The 9,138-nt window shown below is 28.3% G+C and overlaps 3 protein-coding genes across 6 annotated transcripts; 1 reads left to right on the top strand and 2 right to left on the bottom strand.

Annotated features, from left to right (window-relative positions):
- The first annotated feature begins 132 nt into the window (after positions 1–132).
- Positions 133–3,039, top strand: LOC108579098. Its single transcript, XM_017942544.1, has 10 exons — positions 133–322; positions 392–530; positions 600–1,140; positions 1,342–1,419; positions 1,491–1,682; positions 1,739–1,932; positions 2,023–2,192; positions 2,279–2,531; positions 2,677–2,828; positions 2,909–3,039. Exons 1-10 carry the CDS (start codon positions 133–135, stop codon positions 3,037–3,039), a joined length of 2,040 nt encoding a protein of 679 aa, XP_017798033.1.
- A 255-nt stretch (positions 3,040–3,294) lies between these two features.
- On the bottom strand, positions 3,295–4,993 carry LOC108579209 (ubiquitin carboxyl-terminal hydrolase isozyme L5). Its single transcript, XM_017942686.1, has 6 exons — positions 4,849–4,993; positions 4,611–4,674; positions 4,218–4,323; positions 3,961–4,148; positions 3,675–3,872; positions 3,295–3,601 (listed from the first exon to the last, which is right to left on the bottom strand). The coding sequence occupies exons 1-6, from the start codon at positions 4,922–4,924 to the stop codon at positions 3,295–3,297; spliced, it is 939 nt and encodes a 312-aa protein (XP_017798175.1). The 5' UTR covers positions 4,925–4,993.
- On the bottom strand, positions 4,965–7,981 carry LOC108579181 (autophagy-related protein 13). Of its 4 annotated transcripts, XM_017942660.1 has the most exons (6): positions 7,809–7,961; positions 7,138–7,486; positions 6,831–7,014; positions 6,418–6,751; positions 6,178–6,341; positions 4,965–5,006 (listed from the first exon to the last, which is right to left on the bottom strand). In XM_017942660.1, the coding sequence occupies exons 1-6, from the start codon at positions 7,959–7,961 to the stop codon at positions 5,003–5,005; spliced, it is 1,188 nt and encodes a 395-aa protein (XP_017798149.1). In that variant the 3' UTR covers positions 4,965–5,002. The 4 variants fall into 4 exon arrangements, with proteins under 4 accessions (XP_017798149.1, XP_017798164.1, XP_017798141.1 ...); XM_017942675.1 differs by lacking the exon at positions 4,965–5,006 and having other exon boundaries at positions 6,037–6,341; positions 7,809–7,981; XM_017942652.1 differs by lacking the exon at positions 4,965–5,006 and having other exon boundaries at positions 6,037–6,341; positions 6,427–6,751.
- Positions 7,982–9,138: the final 1,157 nt, after the last annotated feature.

Genomic DNA, 9,138 nt, shown 5'->3' with positions numbered 1-9,138 from the left:
CAAAATAGTTATTTATTATTGTTATTTTTAAAAATTTTATTTTTCAGAGATAACTGTAGTCATTGTAGATTTAAACGAACGAAATTTACAGCTTTATTAATTTAAAAAAGAAGAAAAATATTAGTAAGTAATATGCTGAACGAGAGTTTATTGAATGATAGTTTACTCTCTCAAACATTAAATACTGTTATAAAACTAGAAAATGGAGAAAATGAAGTATTAACTCCAAATATTACTGTGAAAAATTCACCAAATGAAAAAATTAATGTTAAAACAGAAATTAAAGTAGAAACTGAGCATGTTGATCTAAATGTGACAGCTAGTAAAGAAAATGTAATAAATCACAATAATAATAGTAATAATAAATTAACAAATGGGAGTCAAATTTCAGTTCGCAAACTAGAAGATTTATGTGAATTCTCCCCAAATGCTGTTAAAATAGAACATTTAGAAAATACAGAAAACATCAAAGTAGAAAATACAAATAGTTCACAAACTTCTAGTAATGTAAATATAGATTTGTATGAATGGTATTCAGGAAATATTAAAATTTCACAAGAAACACCTATTTCATGTAAAATAGAAAACTTCGATTTTAGTGATGATGGTACATCTAATAAGCAAAAAAGAAGAAGACTTCATACAGATACTGAAAATTATGATATATTATCTGATGTGATTAAAAATGAATTATCCAATACTGAATTATATGACATAGAAGTTACAGACATGCTACATGATATAGATTCTCTGATGGACTTTGAAGAAAGTAAAACATTTCCAAATTTTTTTTGTTCAACAGCTAATGATAGCATTGAAATTGACAATAATATAGAAATATCTCAGCTTTTAGAAGTTGATCCCCTTGCTATTACTGATTGTGATGAAGATAATACAATTGTTGAAGATCAAATAAATGAAAACAAAAGAACAAAACGGGTAAAGGTTGTATCTAAGCCAAAAAAATTGTCTGGAAATATAAAAAATAAGACTAAAGGTACAAAAATTACTATTGAAAAAACTGCTGATGTGGATTATGATCATATAAAAGAAATCTTAGGAACTTTGGACATTGACCTAGATATAAAAAAAGAAGAAGAGGTAAGAAAGGAAGTAATAGAAGAAGAGGAAAGAAAGGAAGTAATAGAAGAAGAGGAAAGAAAGGAAGTAATAGAAGAAGAGGTAAGAAAGGAAGTAATAGAAGAAAAGGTAAGAAAGGAAGCAATAGAAGAGGTAAGAAAGGAAGTAATAGAAGAAGAGGTAAGAAAGAAAGTAATAAAAGAAGAGGTAAGAAAGAAAGTAATAAAAAAAAAGGTAAGAAAGAAAGTAATAAAAAAAGAGGTAAGAAAGGAAGTAATAGAAGAAGTAAAAGAGGAAGTGAAAGAAAAAGAAGAAGAAATATCCAAAGATGCACTAAAGGTTATTATTTAAATCAACATACTTTATACTCTATATATATCAATTATCTTATTATTTTATTATTTTTCTAGAAATTATATAGTCTAAAAGTAAACATAATACACAAAGTACCACCACAACATGACATTGAAGGTGTATTAGGCACAAAGCCATTAACAAAAACGCAAAGAAAGCTATTTTTAAACTATGGACCATTAAAAGATGGTGTATTTACACCTAATGAGGATAAAATTATTAAAGAAAATTGGAAAACGTTTTGTGAAGTATGTCTAATTAATATCACATGTTTCTTTTTATTGATAATGTTTTTTAAATGCAGGTTCATGATTGGAATCCTAAATATGTGCAACCATTTCTTTGCATGACAATTAATGGTCAATTTTATATAAAAAGCTTAGAGCAGAGGAAAAAATTTGCTCAGTTTTTAGCAAATGGAATACCATGGAGATCACTGTATAGTGTATATCACAGATTTAAAAATTTGCATAGGAAATATGAAAAAAGTTTTCATAGGTACCATATAAAAAGTTAAAATATCCTTTATTTAGCTGCTGTATAACCTATATTCCAATTATATGACATATTTTTATTATATTTTTATAGATACACACCAGCTGAAGATCAAACAATTTTATCCTACATGAAAAAAGGTAGGAAGAAGAAGAAGCATACAAAATACGCGGATTTAAGTAAAATATTAGGTCGTACAAGCCACTCAATTTGGATGCGGTATCAATTGCTTCAAAAAATGCAGAAAGATGGTAAAAAAGAATGTGAGTTTTTTTGAATGTAGAAATGCAATTCTTGAAAGATATTCAATCTTGAACAACAAACACAATTTAATTTCATTCTATTGTAGCAATGTATGATGTTACATGGACATTGTCTTTAATTGGTACATTTATAAAAAATTTAATGAATATAACTTTATGTAACAATGTAAAGGATTTAAAAGATGCTATTATTCCAAAACCAGTCTGGCTGAAATTAGAAGAAAAGCTAGGCATAGGCTATAATCTATTGAAATTATTCTGGTGGAATCAGTTGCATGCACAATTATTTTCTACAGAACCTATTTACTTAAATGACATAAAAATAAAGTTAATCGAATAGTAAGTTATTAGATTTTATTAATTGTTTAAAAATTTATTGAGACAAATTTACTTTAAGTAAAAAGTTGAATATAATTTTAACATTAATTATCATTCTCCGACAATAAATATAACAATTCTGCTATATTATAAAATTATATTATAGCGTTTACGGAAAAGGAATTTCGAATACCCGAGAAATAGTCTGGCAGGATGTTGCAAAATATTTTGATGGAATTACTAGTATCTTTTTGTGTAAAGTATTTTATTATCTTGTACATAAAGCGGCTGTAAAAATAAGTACAACAGATTTTCCTGGTGAGTTTATAAAAATAAGTAAAATACAAACATTAAAGTTTTTTGTTATATAACAATAATTTTAACTTCACACTTTTCAGCTATTGTAGAGTACTTATATAATAGGGAAATACGTTATATAAAAAATGAAGTGATTGATAGATTTCTTCCTAGACTCTCTTATGATAACGAGAAAGTTGACTTTGTAGACGAAGGTAACGAAATACAATAAATGAACAATATTATTACAAACTTAATACAGCAGTTTAGAAATTAACTGAAATCTCTATATACCTTTCCATGTAATTTAAGTTATAAATATTTCCAATAAGACAGAATGACAATACAATTTCTGAAATTTATAATTTAAAAAAGTATGTTTAATATTTACATATATTTTTGAAAAGGCATCATAATTTATTCAATAATGTTTATACATTATACATACATTTCAATAATTTTCTTGTACAATTCACAAAATGCAGAATTAAACTTTATTATACTTCTTTGATTCTTTCTCCTGTGCCTTTTCTTTTGCTCTTTGATATAAAGATACAAGCTTACCTTCTTTAGCAAGCATTTTGAGCAATTCCATTATTAAAGGTAAATAATTATGCTTCCGTCTGATATTTTCGATTTGATATCTTTTAGATTTTCGAATTTCTTTCTCTATTAGCGTCTGTAAACGTTCCAATTCTGCTGGATCGCAAACATTGGCCTTTTGTCGTTCATACAGTACTTTTCTATCGGTTACTATAGCCATTAAATTAAAGTGTATTTCTCCTTCATTATATCTACAAATATGAATTATAGAATTTCCATATAAAGCAAATGAGCATAAAAATTAATTGTATAGAATATACTTACTTGTTTATTCTTTTTTGTATTATGGGTTTTGCTGCTTGAACCCATTGATCTCCAAGTGGACAAGGACCTAAATCCATTGGTCCATCTTTTAGTCCATCTAATTCATATAAGCGTCCATCAATAGGAATATAACTAACAAAGTGAAATACATCATCATCCTTAGATGCATGTTTGGAATCATATTCAAATAATGTTTGTCTGCAATGAATAATACTTATATTATATCATGTAAATGGTCCACATTTAACATAACTAATATATACACAGATTTCTGCATTAAAAGTACCTTGAAAAAGAATTATGTACTTCTCTTATTACATCAGAATTACTAAGAGCAAGCCCTCTCATATTTGCATCAAAACTTTGACAAAAATTTTTAAATTCTTCCAAATTTGGTCCCAATGATATATCAGAATGTTTACAATTCAATAGTACACTTAATATTGCTTGTGTTGCACATGCATTATTAATCACCTAAAAAAAGGATTTAACAGTTTTACTTTATAAACCACAAAATAACATAATATAAACTGTAGAAAATACCTGTTTTGCAAAAAATATTTTGTCCAGTCTATTATCTAAAACAATACTTCCTGAAGGTTCATCATCTTGCACCCATTTGAATAAAAATATCAAGCCATGTATAGGCCTAATGAATAACAAAATTATTATTAACAAATGTTAATATTTGTATAAAAATTATACAATTATTTACTTTGTAATCATTAAGTTTACACCATTAAAAATTCATACTTTTGTTTACTATTAGACAGATTTTCTAGAAACAATTGTTTCACGTTTCCACTTTAATAATTGAACGAATTATATTATAGCTTAAAATATTCGCTAACAATCTTGTACGAAATAAAAAACAAATTTGATCGATACTTTGAATACAATATCGAATAGGTTATGTCATACAAGTTGAGTACTTACTTCAAATTATCAAATTGGTCATCATCCAAACTCCATAATTCTTCCACTTGGGCACCTTGCACGCCTTTAACAAAAAGAAATTGTATTAAACACGCCCTAAATACATAATCTTATAAAGAAAAAAAATGCTACAATTGGTAAAGGTTCGAAGCAACTGTCAATAAACACAGATCTTTTATTAATATAACTATACATGAATTGTTTTTAAAACATGTGTATATACACAATCAAACTTTACCAAATTCTTTTATTAACTCCGTAAAAACACCAGGATCGCTTTCAATGAGACACCAATTGCCCGCTGAGTCCGCCATGTTTCATTTATTTTCCACACTTCAAAAAATAATACTCATTCGCTGTTTCTTGCAACCCATTTGTGGAACAATTTGGGATTACCTACAAAGCGAATTGTATTGAAATGCCACAACGTAACGAACGTTGTTTCTTTCATTTATATCCAAAACAATTTTACAAAAATTAAATTGAATTGCCATCATAATCCTATTTTGAAGCTTATTTAACCACATTTTATTGCGACTCAACAAAAGAAATTAAATAGTTAAGCAATATAAATTTGCATTCAGATAAATTTAACAGTTCAACATGAATATAAAGTACTATTACCATTAAAATTGCATTAAATAAAAATATTCACGATGGATTATTAAAATTGTTTTAGTTTTAATAATATTAAAAGTTTCCTTATAAAAATATTTATACAAAAATAGTTCCATTTTCCATTTTTTTATAATTTTTTATTACTCTACAGACAATATCTTATAATTAATAGTGGCTGATTAAATAATCGTAATAAAGGAGTGCATGTAGCGTCGTAAGCATAAAAGTTTTACACAAATTGCCAGCACAGCCTGATTTATTAAGTGGTTGGAATAATAAAACATGAAAAAGTTATATAATCCTTTCATAATCATCAATTAATATTATAACGCTAAAGTACAATTTACACTATGTACAAGCAATAAATTAATTAAATTTTCAAAATATATTAACTATCGTTGACATTGCTCATCAATTCACATTATTAATAAGTTGTTCAACAAATAGTATACATTAGATTTACAACAAATTTTAGAATATAGTTTATGCGAGTGAAGGTACAAGATAATGATATATATAGACATATGAGTTAAAATAATTTGAAATGAAAAATTTTCGACTACTGATAATGTGATAGAGAGAACTGGTTAAAAAAAATTATAAAAAAAGGGTATCAATAAGCCACACATATAAAGCCAAATGGACATACACCGGCGATACATTTGAACTATTTTTATTTTTATACTTTATAGATAAATCTTGTATTAAATTTTTAAATCCAATTTATTCATAAGTGATCGGAAGCAGTGATAGCATTTGACTCAAAATATTATTGAAATGCTCTTACTGAAATATTGTAATGTGTGTAATGAAAATCGCACAAATCTATGACTATATGCAGGTTGTATATATTAACATTTTTCGTTGAAGCACCTAATATTGCATTGTTTGATTTTGATATTAGTTATTATTTTCTGTTTGACATAATGACGACAGAATATCTTCATACCGTCGCATATTTGTTTCGAATGTTTCCAACTGTTTAGTAAGATCTCCCACTTGCTCTGCGAGTGTTCTTTCCTCCATAAAAGCTTGAAGTTGCGGTGCACTTTGACATTCACGATAAAATGTTCCCAAGTCGCTATTGGTGTTTGTTACAGCGAAAGGAGTTTTCTACAATTACAAAATTTGAGGAGTTTAGACAAATCAAACATTTCTAATACATTATAAAGATAGGAACGTTAATTACCAAATCTACCATAATAAAATCGTCGTTGGCACTGGTCATTGAGCAACTACTTCTTCTTGATCCATTTTGAGAGTTGCATTTCGATGTTGTGTTATCATTTGTAAGTCTTTCATTATTTCCATTGCTGCTATCTGTAGTGGTAATTGTTGTTGCAGTCTTTGTATTTGTAGTCTCAGCCACTGAGGCTGGGGGAGGTGAAGTTTGTCTAGGAGTTAGTAAAGAACTGAAAGGTACATCTGGTATAACAAAGTCCTCTTCATTAACAGTAACAGGCTTATTAACTACAAACGCTCCAACTTTGATAGTATCACTGAGCGATTTTGACGTTTCTTCGCTAAAACATAAATACAAGTTATGGATATATTTTTGATGCAAATTAAATCATAAAAAAATATCTGACCTAAGTAACTCACCTTTGTTGATATCTTGCATGACGAGGGCTTAAGTCAGAATGAAAATGATCACTTTTTAACATTATTGAATCACGACCAGTATGAGTAGGGGATATAGTCATTTTTGTTCTATATGATACTGATAAATGAATTGTCCCCACAGGTGTACACAACTGACCCACCCTAACATGTTTATAATTATCACCTATAAAAATAAAAATAAAGTAATCTTATTATTAGATGTAAAATTAAATTATCAAAATTATTACTATAAAACATCTAAAAAGAAATATATCAGATTCTGATGTAGAATTAGATAAATTTGTACCTAATGTATGTAGCTGTGGTTCTCCCATATAAATTCTATAACAAATAACATAGGAGTCTGGACCTTGTCTCCTACTTAATTTGTAAGCTGGAGTAATTCTTGACACAGATAATAACGATTTCAGTAAAATACCCATTCTGTTATATACTGTGTAGGTCACTCTTACAGTGGGATCACTATGTTCTGGTAAAACACCAAGGCTCCATGTTTCTAAAACCATTGTATCACCTTCAATGGTTCTTAATGAAATTTCAATGCAAAGAGGTATGGTTGAATTTACTATTTCTCCACATAGTGCCCTCTTAGCTTCAGCCAAAACCTCTGGTACATCATGAATAGCTAAGTTGAACTGTACAACGAAAGGATACATATGTAGAAAACTGTAAACATTTTGATTAAACCATTATAATTAATCTAAGCTTAATTATGTTTTTAATTAAATATCACAGTTCAATGGTAATCTATAATTTATATCACATGATCTTAAGTTTTCAGATGTTTTTATACATATTCGAAATGAAACCGAATAAAGTACAGTACAGTGAAGTACAAAGTATGCATTACATAGAGCATACATAAATTTTGTAAAAAAAATTTTAAAGAAGATAACAAGAAATATATAAATATCTACAACATATATATTTAAAGTTACCATAAATAGAGGAACTTACCCAATCTGTTCCAGATGAATTTGGCTTGCACTTTGTGCTGACCTTTTCACCTGACCTCGACTGCACTATAATTTGAGCAGCTTTCAATGCCAAAAATTTTGTGAACTTATCCAAGTCCTTTTTATCTTGCATGTTCAGTTTTAAGGTAGACATTTTAATGCTGTTATTTTTTATTAAATTCTTTTCAAAGAAACACAGATGTCCAATTAAAAACATCGGATTTCACTAAAATGAATAGAATTTTGAATATGCCAAAGCACCTCCTCCAGCTGTCTGTAAAACTACATGGTGAGATCGTTTTTTACACTCGCACGTGTAAACCATCGCACTTTAATTGGCAAACGATTCCTCTTCTTTCTATGATTTGCTAATACAGATATTCCAGCCAAAAAACAATAATTTAACAACAGCATGGACATCATATCGCTGCATTATGTTGCGTACAGTTGCGTGGCAAGTGATATATGCAGGGTCGATTCGATTTTATTAGTTAGAACCTAGTCTATCGTTGACCAAGTGTAGAAACTAATTCGAAAATATCATTCGAATTGACTGATCAACGTGAATATCGCTTTTCTCGAACAATACGTACAACTATCGAATATAGTTCTTATTTCACTATTTTTATGACACACTGTGGATCGATCGTGTTTCGTATCGCAATTACCTTAAGATAAGAAGCGTCCACATGAATAACATACAATCACCGATTCGCTGAGTCAGCGGTAAGTTTAATTCTTTATATATCGTTCACATTTATATACGAAACAAGGAAGATAGAAATGACGACAAACACTTCCTTGTTAAGAGTTCAAAGTTTGTGAATTTCGCACCGTAGAATCGAGTCGCGTTCGAAAAAGAACTGCCAACATTGTCGGTGTACTATTTTATATTTTACGTACATTTTATATTTTATGCACGATAAACGAGTGTAACAACACTATTAATATACGTGGTTTTATAAACCATAATAAAATGTCGAACAATCACTGCCTGATATCCTACTTGATCGTAGATTAATTTTGTGCGACAATCTTCATTTAGATTATTGTATCCTGTTGATGTTCTATCAACTGATTGGTTGGTCGCATAGTGCTAAACAGCTGATCAACCGAAGTATTATGTTCAAAGTGTGGTACTACTTGTATCTCTTTTTTATCTGCTAGGGAAATTTTTCTATTCCCCTATATTTTTCGAGCATTCTTATTGCTGCAAAAAGTTTAGTTATACTTCATTTTGTTGAAATTATTATAAAATATTTTATTTCATCTTTTCGTTGAGTGATTTACAAATTAAACTTCATCAGATAAATTATTGTTTAACTATTATA

This window comes from Habropoda laboriosa, unplaced genomic scaffold (assembly GCF_001263275.1).
Source record: "Habropoda laboriosa isolate 0110345459 unplaced genomic scaffold, ASM126327v1 scaffold14, whole genome shotgun sequence".
NCBI lineage: Eukaryota > Metazoa > Arthropoda > Insecta > Hymenoptera > Apidae > Habropoda > Habropoda laboriosa.
Note: the sequence above shows the minus strand (reverse complement) of the source record. Positions and strands in the feature narration are given on the sequence as shown.

Coding starts and splice junctions, on each gene's coding strand:
- LOC108579181 (XM_017942675.1), bottom strand. CDS start 7,961: ATGTCTACCTTAAAACTGAACATGCAAGATAAAAAGGACTTGGATAAG. Junction 6,752..6,830: donor CATGCAAGATATCAACAAAG/GTGAGTTACTTA, acceptor TTTATGTTTTAG/CGAAGAAACGTCAAAATCGC. Junction 6,342..6,417: donor ATTTTATTATGGTAGATTTG/GTAATTAACGTT, acceptor TTGTAATTGTAG/AAAACTCCTTTCGCTGTAAC.
- LOC108579209 (XM_017942686.1), bottom strand. CDS start 4,924: ATGGCGGACTCAGCGGGCAATTGGTGTCTCATTGAAAGCGATCCTGGT. Junction 4,675..4,848: donor GGAGTTAATAAAAGAATTTG/GTAAAGTTTGAT, acceptor TTTTTGTTAAAG/GCGTGCAAGGTGCCCAAGTG. Junction 3,602..3,674: donor ATACAAAAAAGAATAAACAA/GTAAGTATATTC, acceptor TCATATTTGTAG/ATATAATGAAGGAGAAATAC.
- LOC108579098 (XM_017942544.1), top strand. CDS start 133: ATGCTGAACGAGAGTTTATTGAATGATAGTTTACTCTCTCAAACATTA. Junction 1,141..1,341: donor AAGAAGAGGAAAGAAAGGAA/GTAATAGAAGAA, acceptor ATAAAAAAAGAG/GTAAGAAAGGAAGTAATAGA. Junction 2,193..2,278: donor GAAAGATGGTAAAAAAGAAT/GTGAGTTTTTTT, acceptor ATTCTATTGTAG/CAATGTATGATGTTACATGG.